Source organism: Suricata suricatta, chromosome 9 (assembly GCF_006229205.1).
Source record: "Suricata suricatta isolate VVHF042 chromosome 9, meerkat_22Aug2017_6uvM2_HiC, whole genome shotgun sequence".
Lineage (NCBI taxonomy): Eukaryota > Metazoa > Chordata > Mammalia > Carnivora > Herpestidae > Suricata > Suricata suricatta.
The window spans coordinates 20,855,713-20,875,215 of NC_043708.1; the positions used below are offsets into that span (position 1 = coordinate 20,855,713).

General features: G+C 36.7%; 1 protein-coding gene across 9 annotated transcripts in view; it reads left to right on the forward strand.

The window, feature by feature from the left end:
* Positions 1–19,503, forward strand: part of CEP128 (centrosomal protein 128) — a 369,193-nt gene that overhangs the window by 95,853 nt on the left and 253,837 nt on the right. For all 9 annotated transcript variants that reach the window (XM_029951897.1, XM_029951898.1, XM_029951896.1 and 6 more), the window contains one exon: positions 15,873–16,223. In XM_029951897.1, the coding sequence (XP_029807757.1) occupies positions 15,873–16,223 (351 nt within the window). The remainder of the gene's footprint in view (positions 1–15,872; positions 16,224–19,503) is intronic.

The following is a 19,503-nucleotide window of genomic DNA, read 5'->3' on the forward strand; positions in this document are numbered from 1 at the left end:
GAGAGAGAGTGCACGAGTGGTGGAGGGGCAGAGAGGGAGGGAGGGAGAGAACCCCAAGCAGGCTCTGTGCTATCAGTGTGGAGCAACCACGCAAGTCACAAACCTGATCAAAAATCAAGAGTCAGATGCTTAACTGACGGAGCCGTTCAGGCACCCTGCGGTCACACTTTTTAGATTTTTTTCAGGTCTACTGATATTTATTGAAGTAGACATTTTATATAATGTATTGAGTCTCTATACTAACTCCCCTCCTGGGGTTTGCTGTCATTTACTTTTTTTATTAATTTAGTGACTGGGTTAGAGTAGTTCAGTGAAACTTACTTTCCCTGCGGTGTACAGTCTCTCCTGTTACTCCTCAGAGGGTTCAGCCTTCAGTATGTGCAGAGTCTCCATGGCAACCAGGGATGATTGTGGTTTTAGCTGGGCTCTGTTTGACTCTTGAGTTCCCTAATTCTTCCCATTAAATTTTGACTTTTGGATAATCTGATTCTGTTGATATCCCACCTGGCTTTATCCTCACCATTAATTGCTAGCTGATTGCACTTTTTTTTCCTTTGGACAGTGACCATAGTCTGATTTTATTAAAGTTGGGCCTCTTTGCAGGAGTATAGAATTGTCAGTCTTGGTGGGTGTTCTCTGATTCCAAGAGTGCTCTTCTTAGCTGTCTTTTTCCTTGATTCTATTAAATTTGATTAGATCTTTAAGGCTAAACTAAAAACCACTGAATCATGTTCAGTTGCATTGTGTCCACAAGATATTATCCTAAGTATTGATTAAAAACAAATAGAATTTTTTGCACTCTTGGTTAATTTATGCAATTTATTTAGGTTTGTAAAGAGAGTATACATAGTCTACATTAGGAACAGGAAAGGAACTCTACCTATACATATAAGAAAAAAATTATCAAGAGTACCAAGTCATTACATTAGTGTGAATGAGTGGTTGCTCTAGATTAGCATTGTCCGGCAGCACTTTCAGCAGGGAGGGAGATGTTTTAAATCGTGCCGTTCAGTATGTTAGCCATATGTGCCCATAGAGGATTGAAATGAGGTCGGTGTGGCAGAATTTTTAATTTTAATTTTACTTAATTTCAATATAGGTGGAACTTAAAAGGTGGTAATGTTATTGGATGGGGTGAAATTGGGTTAGGAGTCAGGTCTTACATTTCTGTTGGTATAGAAAGCACACTGATTTTACTTTGATTGTCTGAATATGACATGGCTGTGTGGTGGGAAGGTGGTATTCTTGGACTTGATTGAGAACTGATTAAAGAAACATTTATTATAGCCAGCCCTTTCTAAGTGTATTGGAGTCAAGAAAGCGATTATTATTATTTTCTTTTTTTTTATTGTGGTGAAATACACAAAACATGCAATTACCATCTTCACCATTTTTAAGTGTACACTCAGTGGTATTAAATAAATTCACATCCTTGTACAAACATCACAACCATCCACTCTCATCCCCACTGAAACTCTCTATCTATTAAATAATAACTCCCACTCCCCATCTCCCTTAGTTTCTGGCAACCACTATTTTACTATTATACCACTCTGAGTACCTCATAGAAGTGGAATCATACAGTATTTCTGTTGATGTGCTTGGCTTATTTCACTTAAAATAATATCCTCAAGGTTCATCTGTGTTGTAGCATATTGTAGAATTTCCATGCTTTTAAGGGCTAAATAATATTCCATTCAGGAATATATACATGTAGGTGTACACACACACACACACACACACACTGATGGATAATAAGCAAAATGTGGTCTATATTTTGCTTAACTATGGTATCTGTATATTTCTATATATCTATATATTCCATTCAGGAATGGGATGCTTATTTATCCATCAGTTGATGCATAGTTGAGTTGTTTCCACATTTTAGCAATTGCGAATAATGCTGTTATGAACATGAGTATATAAATATCTTTTCAAGACCCTGCTTCCAGTTATTTTGCATACATGTCTAGAAGTAGACTTATTAGATCATATGGTAGTTCTGTGTTTAGTCTTTTGATGATGAACCATAATACTCTTTTCCACAGTGGCTATACCATTTTATATTTCTACCAACAGTGCACAAGAGTTCCAGTTTCTCCACCTCCTCATCAACACATGTTATTTTCTGTCTTTCATTTGTTTGTTTGTTGTTTAGTAGTAGCCATCCTAATGGATATGAGGTGATATCTCTGGAAATTATTATTTTTGTTTGAAACAGTATTAACAAAAGAAAATAGGGCTCCCCTGTACCATTTAGCCTTCCTTAGCTTTGATTTCTCTTAGGAAATCAAAATTGAGAAATTAAGAAAAGTTGATTTCTCTTAACTGCACAATGTTACTGTATCATGTAAGATAACGTGTCTGTTTTGTTTCAGATAAACTGTAATGCTCTGTTATAATGTAGAGCATTAATATTAAGTGTAAGGTTACATTTAATATTTCCTCTTGACTATATGTCGTGTAATTAGAGATAACATTTTTTTAGTTGAACTGTGTAATTTATGTCGGCCCACTCAACTGCCCTATCAGTATTGGTAAGAACACAGGTGTCTGTTCTATTGATGGCTGCTGTGTCCTAACGCATTTCATAGCAAATGTATAATCAGAGGTTGTTCTACCTCAATCAGAAGCGGTCGCAAATACCAAGCTGCTTGAGCAGAACTGTTTTATACCATCTATATTCAAATTTCTTCTCCCAAAGTGCTTGCTTTAGTTAAACATCAGAGTCGCAGAGTTAAAATTATCAGTCTAATAGAGTGTGAGAAAAACTAAGAAAACACAAATGTACTGTGCGACATGTGTGCTGCAGTCAGAACTTCCCCAGGGTGTTGCTGGGGCATAGATGTTAATGATACGTCCCCTTGTGTTTTAAGTTGAACACTCTGAAGAAATGTGTATTTAAAATATTCCATGTAGTGAACGTCATGGCTAATGAAACAGAAGTTAATATTTTATTTCTTCACAAAGAGATGAATGTACTTAATTAATTGAACATTATTTTCTGTACTTTGCTTAAGCTTAGTATCATGTTTCATTAAAAAGTACAAGGAAACTGTAGTTGTAGGAAGCAGATATATTCTCATAGGATTTGTGGAGAAGTAATTATTTTTAATCTCTGAGAAAGACCAAGGAACCCGTTATTTGGGATTAATGTCCTTTTATGTATCTCTGCTTCATTTGGCAAAAAGAAAATGATAAGAATATACGTGGTCAAAATTAGAAGGATGGAAAAGACAGAAGGTTATATTGGTAAAGGAAGAATTTATTTGTGACATGGTTACAGTGGCCCCTGATGTTTTATGTGACTGATCCCTAACTCATAAAAGGGTTTGGATCAGTTATTTTATCTTATTTTTTTACAAATTTTTAATTAAAATTTTTATTTTTTGAGAGGGACAGAATCCCAAGCAGGTTCCATGCTCAGTTTAGAACCTGATGTGGAGCTTGATCTCATGACCCTGGGATCATGATCTGAGCTGAAATCAAGAGTTGGATGCTTAACCACCTGAGCCACCCAGGTGCCCCTGGATCAGTTAGTAAAGACTATTAATATGTATTTTGCTTGAATTAAATAAACTGGCTCAGATTTTATGTATATATTCTAGTTTCAGTCAATCATGACTTTAAAAAAAGTTAAAATTTTTTTTAATGTTTATATATTTTTGAGAGAGAGAGAGAGAGAGTCAGAGCACAAGTGGGGCAGGGGCAGAGAGAGAGGGAGACACAGAATTTGAAATAGGCACCAGGCTCAGAGGTGTCAGGACAGGGCCCGATGCGGGGCTCGAACCCACAAACTGTGAGATCAGGGCCTCAGCCGAAGTCGGAAGCTTACCCTACTGAGCCACCCAGGCGCTCTCCCTGCCCCCCCCCCAAAAGTTTTAAATAGTATGATCCCAATGGGTGATGGTCTAATTTAGCTGTGGGTAGCTATATTTTGGGGCCACCATAACACTTGTTTTGATTGATTTGAGTTCTTTTATTCAGAGACTTCCCTTAGCTCTCCTGACTGTGGAAAATTATTCGTCCTCTCACTATCAGTTCATAAAATACCCAAATTATACTGAAATGAATGAGTTTATCAAGACATGCAAGAAGATGTCAGGCTCATTTCCCAACAGGGGTAAGTGGGGCATGGCTTAATTGAGAATCTGAGAATTTCAGGTGAAATCCTATTAAATCTGTCCTGTTGTTTATACTGTAAAGGCAAAACTTATAACATCAGTTAGGGGTTAGTTTGGGAAGTAGAACTGTTCTAGGTATTTTATGCAATAGTTGTTTATAATAATATTGGCAGATGTGGCCTGGGCTAGGCTTCTAAGAAAGGGTAACACGAAGTGGGATATTCACTGCAGAACAAAATAAATTCTATGTCTGCGACCTTGCTGGCCAGCAGCAAAAAGCCAAGTTAGCAAGTCTATTGTCTCCACGTCATTTCCACATTTTAATTCTCTCTCTATTGAGTCTGATTTGTCCCCCAAACCTAGCTCAAGGGAGTACTGAACATTCAGTTTCGTAGCCTCCATGGAAGAGGAGAATATATTAGAAGGAGTTGGGGATAGGGCTGTCTGCTATTGGTCATAAACCACAGTGCTAGCAATCAGGTTTTCTTTTAGCTGAGAAATACGACCTTGCCTTGTCTTTGAGCCTCGCCTCGTGTCCATATTTGGCACTCTGCAAATGTCATATTTACAAATACCTTCTTGTGCATTAGTAACATTTTATTTAATCTGTAGTTTCTTTTCAGGTTTTTGTTTTTTTGTTTTTCAAGCCTCCTGTCCATTTTAGATTTGTTAAAACTAAGTCATCTATATATGCAATTATGTGGTCACATGGAAACTAAAGTGTTCCAACATGCTGGAAAAGAATTTAGCTTCAATAAATTAAAAAAAAGTCAAATAAAATTTTAATATATTTTTTTCTGTATTTGAATCAGTTCTTTTTCTCACCTGAGAAATTTGCATCTCCCTTTGGTTGTAATATTTCTAGTCAGTCCATATATTTGTCTGTATCTTCTGTAAGGAAGTCATATTTTGGGCTGGAATTCGTTTTATCTTGGTTCACAGAGTTAATATTAAGGTAATTAATTGAATTCTCTTTTAATGGTGTTCTACTTGAGGCTTGTTTGTTACTTACTAGCTTTAATGTCACTGTTTTTGTCCTTAGAAAGAACTGAATTTTATATGCTTGTACTTTTAAATATCATTTTTGTTCCAGTGTATCATTTTGATACAGAGAGCTGCTACTTTCACTGTGTTGGGTGTTTAGAGACCTTACTGAGAAACTGATCATTCTGTTGTGGTTTTGTGTATTTTTATATGAGAAATATTATAGTAAATAATGGTGTTTTCAACCAAGAAAACTTGGTAACCCAAACACTTACCCTTAAAATGAACTGGTCATCTATACCAAAATATAAAAACTCTTAATCTTTGTAGTAATTAAAATTTGAAACTTTTTTAGTTTGGGTAAAATGGGTATAATACAAATATATAATTTTATAGTTAACATGTTTAATGTATTAAAAAGTGTTGTGTGTGTATCTCTAGCTGTGATACCACATATTTGATGAGTATAAAACTGAATGGCTAGCAATGATAAGAAGTAAAAGGAAAATGTATAGGTAATTTATAGGTAATAAAAAAAAGTACAGAAGTCTTTGCTAATGTTTGGGAGAGGTGTCAAGTTGATCAGATTCTCTTGCTGATCATTTTCCTCTCCTTCCCCCTTCTTCCTCCCATGTCCCCTGCCGACACCAGTATTAGGAGCACTTTCATCATGAAAGAAACTACCCAAGGGAAGCAGGGCAGGAGTGCTAGGCACACTCTTGCCCTGGTGGTGTGACTTCTCAGCTTGACTGGAAGCGACACTCATTTTCTCACTGGCTGTTTTTCTCTTTCTTCCCCCTGCCTCCTCCTCTTGCTCTCTTTCTCTTTATTACTTTCAATAGCAACTGCAAATTACCTTTTTTTGATCCCTTAGCCACCGCCTAATGGTGTTAGCTCAAGGCTCTTTTCTTTTTGACAGTCATTGTTGGAAAACATTATATAAAGATAAGAACAGAGGTAGACAGTGAGGAATGAAAGGGAAGTATAGATTAGGTAGTATAAATTGGGAAGAGAAGCAGAATTCGAAATACAGAAGAAAGAATTGCTCACATATATCCCATTTATTAGAAGTAACTGTTAGGTCTCTGTTTCCCCAACTACGCCGTGCGGTCCCCTGTAGCCGGAGGATGGAGAACCACGCCTTCTCATTCATCTTTGTGTCTCGGCAGCTCGCTTGTTGCTGAGTGCAGTAAATGCTTATTGGTTTGAATGAAAGCATACCTGTATTTTCTTTGGAAAGACTGACAAGTGATTTTTTCTTTTTTTTCTAGTCTCTCGAATGCCATAGGTGGTTCTTAACTGTTATAAGCCAGCTCTGTTGAACTTGATTGCTGAAATTGAATTCAGATGAGAAAAAAATTGGTTCTAAAAGTCCATTCCTGCTTTAAAAGGATGATCTTCAATTATTTTTAATGTTGCTATAATATTGTAATATCCTAGTGTTAGCATAATGTCCTTTGGTGATTAATCTTTCTCAAGCACATCTCTGATCATGGTATTCCCTTGCCGAACAACTTGTGAGAGCTTAAGCTGGATTTCACCATTCCCCTAACCTGGTTCCTGACCTTACTTTTTAAATCTCTTTTTAGCCCTTTTCAAATTTACTTTTTCCCCCTTAATGTTTATTTATTTATTTTGAGAGGGAGAGAGAGAGAGAGAGAAATTGAGAGAGAGAGAGAGAGAGAGAGAGAGAGAGAGAGAGAACGAGCATGAGCATGAGCAGGGGGAAGGAAGGTCAGAGAGAGAGAGAGACAGAGAATCCTGAGCAGGCCCTGCACGGCCGGAACAGAGCCCCCTCTGGGGCTCTAACCCGCAAACTGTGAGACCATGACCTGAGCTGAAATCAAGAGTTGGACGCTTATCCACTTGAGCCGCCCAGGCACCCTGAAATTTACTCTTCATAAACAGCCCTGGTGGCCCAGTCTGTGGCTCTTGCCCATGCTACTGTTAGTCTTAAAATGCCTGTCCTTTGATCAGTGCCCCAATCTTTTCTCTTCTTGACATTTGAGTTTGCTCATTGTCTCCTTATTTTATGTGCCTTTCTTGATGAGTTCTTGCTGATCAGAGTATTTTCTCTTGAATTTACCAGGTTAAATTCTATTTCTGCTAGCCAGCATCGAGGTCACTTCCCTCCTGCTTGGTTGTATTTGTCCCATTCAGTGTTTCTCATACAGTACTTGCGTTGGTGCTTTGCCAGGGTCACGGACATAGGAGGGGATAACTAGTGTGTGCCTGATTTTGTTTTAAGCAAGCCAGCTGTATTCTGTGATTTTTTTTTTTTCCCTCTCAGCTTCACACATTTACAGAAACATCCATACTTCAGAGATTGTATAATTCCTATTCAGGATTTCCTCCTAGCTCAGGAACGTGGTATCTTATTTAATTATTTAAGAGGTTGTCTGGCTAGTATCCAAGTCAGTAATGTAGTGGAGTGGAATCAATATTAGTTTGAATATTAGGGACCTGTGGCTAGTCTTTTTTCTGCTGTAAACTACCTCCCTTATCTGGGATTGATTAATTTATCTCCCTGTCACTCAGTTTCCTCATCTTTAAAATATAGGCATTGAATTCTCTCTCTAATTAAAAAAAATTATTTTAGAGAGTGTGTGAGTGGGAGTGGTGCAGAGAGAGTGTTAAGCAGGCTCCATGTTGAGCATGGAGCCCAACATGAGGTTGAATCTCACGACCCTGGGACTATGACCTGAGCTGGAACCAGGAGTCAGATGCTTAACTGACTGAGCCACCCAGGCACCGCCACACTCTGCTGTTAAATAGAATATCTCTTTTACATTTTCTGTTTTCATTTCAATGCCTTATTCATATGAGTAGGCTGTTTGTAGTTTTCTTAAAATTTGAATACAACCACTGCAGCAATTAAAAAGGAGCCATTGGCAGCCAAAGCCAATTTCAAGGGGAGAGTTTTCTCCCATCTTCTAAATGCATTGCTGTAATGCATTCTTTTTTTTTTTTAATTCTTTTTTTAAATGTTTATTTTTGAGAGAGAGAGAGAAAGCGCACAAGCTGGGAGGGAGAGAAGGACACAGAGAATCCCAAGCAGGCTAATAGCACAGAGCCTGCTGTGGGGCTCAAACTCATGAACTGTGAGATCATGACCTGAGCTGAAATCAAGAGCCTGACACCTAACTGACTGAGCCCCTGTAATGCATTCTTTAATACATTCATTTCCTTTCTGTCTATTCTCTGGCCATTTTACTACAAGGAAAAAAGGAATTAACATAGTAGTTAACATAGTTTCCTTAGGCCTACTTACAAACTAGGCCCTTGTTTGGTGTCTGGGAACTTTAATGATAAGTTAGAAACTTTGCTTAAATGATGAGTGTAGCTCACGGTGCCTAGACTTTTGTACAAAGAATATGGTTTATGCTGAACGCTTGCTTTCCTTCTGGGACTCTGGAATTTTGGTATATACTAGGCAGATGGTACCTAAGTGACTAGCTTATAATTAAAACTTCAGGGAACTGAGTCTCTGATGGGCTTCCCTGATAGATAGGACTTCACACATGTCCAGATTCACTGCTGGAAGGATCAGCACACCCTGTACCACTACGGAGACGAGACTCTCGGAAGCCTGGCCTGGTTTCCTCGGGATTATGCGCCACGTTCTTTTCCTTTTGCTTATGTTGCCGTGTATCTATTCACTGTCATAAATCTTAGCATACATATGACCACATGCTGAATCCAGTGACTCCTAGTTATCACCAAACCTGGGGCCCTCAACTCAATTACTTATTAACATTTTTTTCCTGTCTGAAGACAGAGAAAAAAAGAGACATTAAATGTATGAAGTTTTAGGTTAAGTTGAAGCTTTTATAAACCTTAGGTAAGGTACTGTGGAAGGGATCAGGACACATCACTCCAAAATATGCCCCTTTGGTATATTGATTATCTTGAGCTGAAGGCACTTGAGAAGCAGCAAATGTAGGAAGGATACTTTGAGCGAGCTCTTTTTCTACCTAAAAGAGGTCATAATATTTTCCATGAGGAAGGCACCCTCCCTCTACCATGAAGAGAAGGACATTTTGTATCATTGGAAACTGGGAGTTGATTCTAAAATGGATCTGTACAGACAAACCTAAAATAACCCTGATCTTCCATTACTTTCCACCATGTATTTCCTGGTCACTTGTCCACAGTCTACTACCCCTGGAAGCTCATTGGATCCCTTTTCCTTTTTCCTGTCATAAATTATAATGTATGAATTCAAATGAATTAAAAAAGGCTTAGAAGCTCTTGGTTCTCGGGCTTTGAGTCTTCATTTTCCGACAGAGGCTCTCATGCATATGTATAAATGTTAAATATAATCTGTGTGCCTTTCTTCTGCTAATCTCTCTTATGTTGGTTTAATTCTCACGTCCAGCTACAGAACCTAAAAGGTTCCCTTTAGGAACCTAAAAGTCTTCTCTACCATATAACTGGAAGGAATTCTTGGGAAAAAGAACATTTCTATGCTTTTGTGTTATTTTTGTCTTTGCCAGTACTCATGTAGTGGGAAATAAATAATAGGCTTGATTAAGTGGTATGAAATTTAACCACCCTGCTCTGGTGGCTGAGATAATTTCATATAATTTAATCATACAAAGTTCTTTAGGATAGAAGAGGCTTCCAGGAATATATGATAGTATTAACAGAATTGAAAATCATTCTAATGGAATAAATAAGAAAATTGCTTTTATTTAGTATTTCATGTAGCACATAGTAAGATACTAATATTTAGTATATGTATCTACCCTGAAAGCATTTATTCATGGATGAATGATGCATTTGTTTACTTGTGTGCTCTATGTATATGTGTGTGTGCTAAGGATTGTTGAGGGTTCTGAATATAATCTCCTGATTGGTAGGAGAGAAATGTTTATTACAATTAGACAATTCTGATTGGTTATTTGAGGAAGAGGGGTAAAAAAAAAAAAGGCAAAACAATAGCTGAGTAGAATCTGCCAAGGAATGAATATAGGAAGAAATTCTATGACAGGTCTTACCTGAAGCATGGTACAGATAGACTGATGGGAGCAAATCAGTAGCAACAATTTCCAGACTCTGGGCGGTTAGAGGCAGTGTTCATCCAGTTCAAATTCAAACCTACTTTCCCATCAGTAGTGAGAACCACAATTCCTCAGGATTAGAACCACATCTTTTCCCGTTTATTTATACTAACATACCCAATCAATGCCATGATGTTTTCATACTCTTCTCAATGAGTTATTGTGTGTAATATGTTAATATAAAAATATATAATTTTTTAAGTGTGAGAACAAAAGAATTTGTGTGCTGAAGCTCTGGGCTTACATATATTAATCATGTACCTATTCTTGTTGTGTAATTACAGAAGAATGAATAGTATTGAACTGATTTTCCTCCTGGGTTCAAAAGCTTGCTGGAGAAATTTGAGAAATCTGTATCCTTGAGTCCATTATAAATTTGAGCCTATCTAACTGTAACCTTATTTGTGTTTGTTAGCTTTTAAACATTTATCGTATTCATTTTCTCTTCTTTTCCTTTGGCAGATATTTCAGACTTTCTCACTATTTAAATATACAATTACATTCCCATTTCTATACTCTCTCAGCAGAGAAAGCTTTTACTGGCATTCTGTTAGCAGGACTACCTTTTTGTTAGGAGTTGTTCAGTTTTTTGGCATGCTAAAATTAAGATGTCTGTGGGATTCCCAAATGTATCACTTCATTATATATTTAGGATATTTAAAGGCCTGGAGTTGATCAGTCTAGCTCCTGAATTAGAAGTCACTTATATTTCTGTCTACCTACATACTTACTTACTGAAGATATTTCATAGATAGGATGGTGCTTAGTACTAGAACCCTATCCCATTATATGTATTTAAAGGCTAAATGGTAGAAGAGACTCAGGAAAGGAGATTATTAAAGAACAGGAAGAAAAAAAAACTAGTAAAGGAGGATATTATGAAAGTCAAGGAAGAAGAGAGACTTAAAAATCAGAAGGGACAATTGACAATGTCACATGCTACTAGGAGACCAGGGTTGATTTTTAAAGAGGTCGTTGTGTTTGGCTGTAGGTGATCTTTAGGTGTCTTGATGAGAGCTATTTTAATTGTATGGTAGAAATGGAATCCAGATCCAATGAATGGAGAAATTGATTAGGAATAAAATTGTGGAGTATCAGGTGTGGACTACTCTTTTCAGGAGTTTGACTTAATAGAAAAGTATAGGGTGCTGGTTAGATCATGCTGGATTGATAAAGGTTTTGGTTTGTTTCACTAAAAAATATATTGTGATTTTATTTTCTTATTCAAGTATAATTAATACACTTTGCTATACTAGTTTCAGGTGTACAATACAACGACTTAATAATTTCACATATTTTTCAGGGCTCATCAATATATACCCCCATCCCCTCTTCTCTGACCACAGCTAGTTCATTCTCTGTATTTTAGAGTGAATTTTTTTGTCTGCCTCTTTTTTATTGGTGCATTTTTCTTAAATTTCACATATGAGTGAAATCATATGGTATTTGTCTTTCTCTGATTTATTTCTCTTAGCTTTATATCCTCTAGGTCCATCCGTGTTGTTGCAAATGGCAAGATGTCATTCTTTTTTATGTCTGAGTAGTATTCCAGTGTGCGTGAATGTGTGTGTGTGTGTGTGTGTGTGTGTGTGTGTGTGTGTGTGAGAGACATCTTTATCCATTCATCTATGAGTGGTGGACACTTGGGTTGCTCCCATATTTTGGCTATTGTAAATAATGCTGCAGTAAGCCTAGGGGTGCATGCATCTCTTTGGATTTTTGTTTTCATTTTCTTTAGGTTAATGCCCAGTAGTGGAATTATGGATCATATGGTAATTCTAGTTGTAATTTTTTGAGGAACCTCTATACTGTTTCCCACAGTGGCTGTTCCAATTTGTATTCCCTCTAATAGTGCATGAAGTTCCTTTTTTCCCCCCCACATCCTCACCAACACTTGTAATTTATTGTGTTTTTGATTTTAGCTATTCTGATAGGTATAAAGTGATATCTCAAGTGATATCTCATTATGGTTTTAACTTGCATTTCCCTGATGATTAATGATGTTGAGCATTTTTATGTATGTGTTGGCCATCTGCATGTCTTCTTTGGAAAAAGATGTGTTCAGGTTCTCTATTTTTTAATGGATTATTGATCTTTTGGTATTAAGTTGTGTAAGTTCTTCATATAGTTTGGATATGAACTCTTTATAGGATATATCATTTGTAAATACCTTCTACCACTTGGTAGGTTGCCTTTTTATTTTCTTGATGATTTCCTTCACTATGCAAAACCTTTTTACTTTGGTATAATCCCAATAGTTTAATTTTGCTTTTGTTTTCCTTGCCAAAGGAGACATTTAGAAAAATCATTTTTATGGCCAATGGCAAAGAAATTACTGCCTATAGTTTCTTTTAGGAATTTTATGATTTCAGGTCTCATGTTTAGGTCTGTAATCTATTTTGAGTTGTTTTTATGTGTGATGTAAGAAAGTGGTCTAGTTTCATTCTTTTGCATGTAGCTATGCAGTATTTCCAGCATTGTTTGTTAAAAAGACTAGTTTTTCCTATTGTATATTCTTGCCTTTTTCATAGTTTAATTAACCATGAAAGCGTGGGTTTGTTTCTGAATTCTTGATTCTGTTACAGTAATCTTTGTGTCTATTTCTGTGCCAGAACCATACTGTTAGGATAACTGTAGCTTTGTAGTATATTGAGATCTGGGATTGTGAAATCTCCAGATTTGTTCTTTTTCAAGATTGCTTTGGTTATTTGGAGTCTTTGGTGGTTCCATACAAATTTTAGGATTATTTGTTCTAGCTCTGTAAAAAATGTTTTTGGTATTTTGATTGGGATTGCATTAAAGGGGTAGATTACTTTGGGTAGTTTGGACCAATCCACGAACATGGAATATCTTTCCATTTGTTTGTATCTCTTCAGTTTGTTTCATTAAGAAAACATGACTGTGATTTTTAAAGATGGGAGTAGTAGAGAATAATGATCCAATAGGAAAAGAGAGGTTCAGTATAGAAGAAAGAGTATAATTGATGTAGTAAAGCCCTTGATGGATGTGGAAGGAAATGACAAAGTTAGGTTGATTTATTTAAGAAGGATCCCTTTTCCTTAAAGGCTAGAGAGGAGAACAAATCAGCCATTGGTAAGACTCAGAATGGTACATTAAGGAAATTTGGGAGATGTCCTGCTTAATAGCCTTAATTTTATTTCTTATGGAGGAGCTATGTTACCTAGTAAGAGTGAGTGAATAGATGGTAGGTCTGTGGATTGGGAAGAGGCATGCAGTAGAATTTCTGGGCACCGAGGAGTTGCCTATCCATATACCATCACATCAACTAATACTCCTTTGTGATTTTCCTTAGAGGACTCAGTAACTGGATATAGGAAACAGGAAATTTGTTAATTCCCCCAGAGCTAGTGATTTTGCCGTTCAAGTTCTGTTTTATGAAGAAGTTTGAAACATGAACAACAGAGTGGCTAAAGTGAAAATTAAAGAAGTTAGGTCAAAGAACTTGGATTTAAAGCCAGGGAAAGAAATGTCAAGGCGTGGTCATCTTCCTGACAATGAGGAGCAGATGTATCACCAGAAGTGAGGGAGCTGGGCAGATTGGTAGATAAAGTTGAAGGCCTAAGGGATGGGAAGGAGTGGGAGGAAGGGTTAGTGGGGAGGAGAGGGCAAACTGGGACATACCTCTTGCTTCAAAGGTGGCAGTTCTGAAAAAAGATAACACACTAAGATAGGACTATGGGAGTAGGTGACAAAGAGGCATGAAGTTAGGGTCATCTGAGAATCTGTCCTTTTAGCGAAGAGTTGGAAACATGGGCTCTGGAGTCAGACAATCTGGGTCTGAATCCCGTTCCCTCACATATTAGGTATGTGATCTAGGGCAAGTTCCAAGTGTTGTTTACGCATCACTAAAATCGAGATGATAATAGTGGGATTGAATGAGATCATTCTTATAAAGCATTTGCTTAGTCCTTTGTATAACTCAAGTGCTCAATAAACTTCAGTAGTAGTAGTAATAATAATAATAATAATTATTATTGCTGGTTCCTCATTTAGATCCCAGCTCATATGTCTCCTCCTGAGACCCTCTCCAGCCATGCTGTAGACTATAGGTCTCTTCATTTTAGTATCTAGCATTATCTATTGTTGTCATCTAGTTGTTAGTGTGACTAGCTCCCCAATTTAGATTAAGCCAGGTCTTATTAAGCATTCAGTAAACTGCCTAAGACATGGAAAGGGTACCCACTCTCTGAAGAAAATACTAGTACCTCTCTCTGCTGATGGAGAAATCATGTGAGTACTGCTTGTTAATAAAGTCAATTTCTAGCTTCATGGTAAAAGTTTTAGATAAGGGCAAAAGGGTAAACAGCCAGCACAGTGGTTTTCTGATTACATTTTAGAATTTTCCACACAAACATGTGCACAGTTCTCAATTTACTGCTTTGTTTGGGTAGATAAAGGAATGATTCCTCTCTTCTAGGCTGCCCTGAATTTAGCAAACTGAGCAAATGCAAACCTGTTGCTCGGAAAATGAAGCTTGTTTTTAAGGCATTATTTTTATTTTTTTGCCAGAATGTCAAACCATGACTTTAATCATGAGAGAAATTGTATTTAACCTTATTTGAGCCACAGTTCAGGGATAATGGAATCTGGAACTGAACCTTACGCTGTGAGAGTCAGAGGAAGTGGGAAAATGTTTCCAGGCTTCATTTGTAGGCGCCTTACAACAATGTAGATGATATTTATTGTTTGTCCCAGCGTCATCTGTGTCCCCTCGACACATGGTCTTTTCAGGTTGTCTTTGTCACCCTTAAGTATTTAGAAAGTAAGGCTCAGGAGGGGCAGCTATGGGATACATTATTTCTGAATTTGGCACTCCCTTCTGAAGCTTTATAAGAGTGGCCTAATGTTAATGGTTATAACATTTATTTGTATGAAATGTTATTTAAAAGCAGTGCCCTCTCATTTTTGAAGTTTAAATGGATCTTCACCAATTCTTCTCAAATTAAAAATAGGTATGAAACATGATGACTTAGTGCAATTTCCAAATGTATTGTTGACCACTTCTGTTTTATGGAAACTAGATTTTAAGAGTTCAGGTTTGCTTTTCTTAATTATTACCTATTCTAAATTTGTTTGTTTAAATATCTGTCCCACAGTGATTCACGTAAGCTTGAGATAAGTTCAGCAACTTATAATGTTAGATTTGGCTGGAAATAACCTATCTATAAACACTTTATTGAGAGTATCATATTATCTATACTGATGTTTCAATCATCAATGCACATTTTTGTTATATATTTTATTCTGTTGTAACAACATTTTATATGCTGCCAGAAAGTGAAATGTTATGTATGATCACTCTGATAATCTGACAATTTTAAAACATTGACCGTTTTTCCATTTGGACAAAACACCAGATTTGTACTAAAGTAATGCACATTGTTTTTCTCATCAACAAGCCTTCTTTTTTGGTAATAATCAATTGGAAAATATGTATCTTCCCTTTTTGGATAATGAAGTAGTGTAAAAAAAGAGAAACTATTTCTGTGAAAAATTATTCCCAACTAATGTGCTTATAAAATACACAGAAGGGGACTCATATTTTCTGGAGTGATTACTAATGAAATTTGATACAGATGATTCCCATTTCAGTGACATTAGAGATTCTCGTTTGGGGATATGTTATGCATCCAGTTTTGACAAGAACATGTTCCTAATACTTCTCATGCTTTATCCCCAGAATTTAACACGTGAACTGGAGAACAGGGAAAAGCAGCAGCTACAGATGTTGGATCAACTTAAGGAGATCCAGAATCACTTTGAGACTTGTGAGGCCAAACATAAGCGTGCTGACCTTCAGATCTCAGAGCTGACTCACCATGCCGAGGAAGCAACCAAGCAGGCCGAGCAGTACCTTCTTGAGTTCCAGCAATCAGAGGCCCTGAGACAGGCAGCGGAGAAGAGGAGAGAAGAGCTGAAAATGAAAGCTCAGGAGTCCATTAGGCAGTGGAAGCTTAAGCATAAGAAAACAGAGCGAGCATTGGAGAAACAGTCGGAAACTCTTGATCAACTGACAGACCAGAATAATCAGGTATAAAAGCCAAATTCCTACAGGATGATTTTTGCTGTGACCAACCATTCATTCATCCATCCTTTGAACAAGCACTTGAATGCCATGCTGTCCAGATAGTCTATCAAGATGTCCTTGATAGAAGAGTCTTTATGTCTTGGCTATTTCAAGGTAAAAAGTAATTTAGGTTTTTATCTTCTTAAAGCCCTTTTCATAGTTAAGCATTCTGTCGATTTGGAGAGTTTGGCCCTCTGAAGAGCTCCACGTCCACCCCCATCCCCCAGTCGAGCTCTTAGTTCCCTGAGTTGAAATTGTTCTTTAATATTCAAATGGAAGAAAAGTTATGAAATCTTCCATAACATCACTTGACTTTCCCCCCAGTGCATGCATTTTAAAATATCATCCTTTTATATATTTTTACTTAAGTATCGGTTGGAAAGAAACATTTAAAAATGTGGTAGTCTCTACTGGACCATTTGTTGGCAGCAGTTACAATGGGTTCAGTCAAATGAGTGAATTTCACAGTCTCACTGAGCAGTATTATCAGGTCTCAGGCCTCTTTAAGACTCGGCTTTTGTGCCTTTTTGATAGCAACTAAAAGCATGTCCCTCGTCCATGTGCGCATTCCACACCATCTTTTCCCTTGTAGAATCGGTTCCTTTAAATGGATTTTATGCTCCTCTGTTGATTCTGTCTTTGGGTTGAATTAAACCGAGATGTTTATAAGATAATCAGGAAAGTCTGGATTGACTTTTATTCATGTGCAGTCTTGGTTTATCATTTCTGCTTTGTCATTTATCACTTGTTGAGAATTCTGAACATTCCAGAAGAATAATCATTTGGATGAGTTGACTTTCTTTCAAAAGTAAACAAACTGTAGGGCAATTATATTTATAAAGTCAATTGTCAGCACTTAAGAGTGACAGATGCTTATTTCAGATGAGCTGGCATGGGAAAAGATGCTTTGTCATTCAGATATGAATGTCTCCGACAGGTAGAAGATGGAGGAAGCGATCACCTTGCACTCATTGTGGAGCGCTTTTCAATTTAACCCATCTGACACACACCAGGTGACTGGTTGCCCTGAGGTAGAGCGGTTATAAAGCTTTAAGACTTGAATCTGAACTGATTTGATCCCAGGAAATTGCTCTGCCTTGATGACTCTGTTGTCAGTCTGGTCTGGTAATGGGTTCAAGGAGCATGACTGTAGGGGGAGGCGGCTAGAAAGAAGGGGGGCAGAGGGGTTGACTGATTGAGAACTATCTGGGGACTTTACATAATTAGAGGAAATTGAAAGAGTCCATGTCATCAGACGGTATCCTAATCCATGATGCAGAGTTTTCTAGATGGAATTTTTTAGAATATTCACAATTGTTAAACAGTTATATCCCAGAATGCTCCTGATATAATTATTTTTATCACTTAGCATTGCTAATGATAAGCAAAGAAGTAGTTTTAAAGTGATTGCCACAGTTAGGGTAGGATCACAATTATCACAGCAGGCATTGTGATTTTCGCTTTAAAAGCCTTAAAAATTAATGCAGCATGTTGCACTTAGAGCAATGGTTCATCAAAGAAGAAAGGGTAACAGATATTTCACTGCGAATTCAAGTGGCCGGTAAATCCATGGTGTGGATATACACTGTAAACAATTTCAGGAAAAAACATGTTTATTTTATGTCTCACTGATGTCTTACTGAATAATACTCCTAAGGAATATTAAATCCTTAATAAAATCACAAAGCCACCGTAAGGCATTAGTAATACAGCCTATTTCTTTTTCTTGTTTTGTCCTGTTTTTGGATTAATTATTTTCAAAAAGTGACTGCAGGATATATTTGGAAGTATATATTTAACGTAAAAATAATACTGATTTACAAATAAAACATTATGTTTTACAGAATAAATTGCTTAATAAGCAGCCTCGTTGAGCCATTTTCCATGCTTAAACGATGCAATATTTGTGTTTTCTAAATACTTCTGCATCGACTTCTATCTCTCTTTTTCAGACATAATTTATTTTCTGCTTTAGGATTTGCCACTTAAAAATGTAGTAGAAGGTTAAAGGCTTTTATTCTCCTAAAAATTGCACTGATTTATTTTTTCATGTTTTTTAAAAATATTTTTGGAATTTTGATAGGATTATCAAATATATATTCTATTACAGGACTACTTCATTATTGAATAATACAAAATATCAAACAAAAAGCAAAGCATTGCAGGGGGACAAAAACCAGGGAGATCAGATTGTGTACTTTCCTTGAAAGAAAATGGCATGGATGTTGACATCAGGGAGGCTTTAAGAATGTTCTTTAAGAGAATGTAGATGAACACATATTGGAAGACCTAAAATTCTGTAGATACAAATAATCTAATCATTGTGATGCTGCTGTCTTTATCTTTTTTATTTTTTATGCGTTTTGTCTTTATCTTTTTTAAAGTGCTTTTTGAAGTTATTGCTTCTTGCATGTGCTTTGAAAATGATAAAGGAAAAAGTGTTGAACTTGGATTCTGATCATATTGTATGCTTTTCTGAATAATTCCAAATGTATAGAACTTCTTAGGGCTGTTTGTTTTTCTTGCTGAGTTAGCAGAATAATTGGTTTGGCCCTGTATGTTGAGCTTTTTGCTTGATAATATTTGACTTCAAGGATCTTAAGTTGCCAGCTTTTCCTTTTGTGTATTGCCTTCATCCTGAGTAGAAAAAGAGTGTATGTAATATATACTGTCTTTTAAAAGCTGAATTTTTTAATTTGAAGATTGAAAAGTAAGAAGGGTCAGTGCTAAAGTACATTTTAAATGTGTACCAGTTCTATTCCTATGCAATTTTAGAAGGGCTAATGTACTGATATATTAGAATAATCCAGGAATCTGTCTGCATGTACCCTCATGTGCAGAAAAATAACTTTTTTTTCCTTTCAAAAATTTCTGTCTACCTTTTAGTTAATTCAAACAAACAAGCAAACAAAAAAAAACTTGTATGTACTTTGTGGTCAGGCTTTTGAGGCATTGGTTCTTGTTCTTTTGAAGGTTTTAGGCTGTATCATTCTTCTGGCTTCACACGGCTGTTCTCAATCCTTTTACAGTCTTCTCTTTTAGCTTTTCTTCTTTGGAACCAGGGTTTACTTGGTTAGAATATTCTCTTCTCATTGTTCCTGACTGCTGCTTATTTTCTATCATGCCTCCACAGTTCTCAAGGATTTTTGTACCTGGCTTCTCCTCAACCTGTTTCATTACATGTAATTCTTGTCCTCATCTTTGGTGATTCCAGAGTTCAAGTTGGCAACCCGTTGAACTCTGT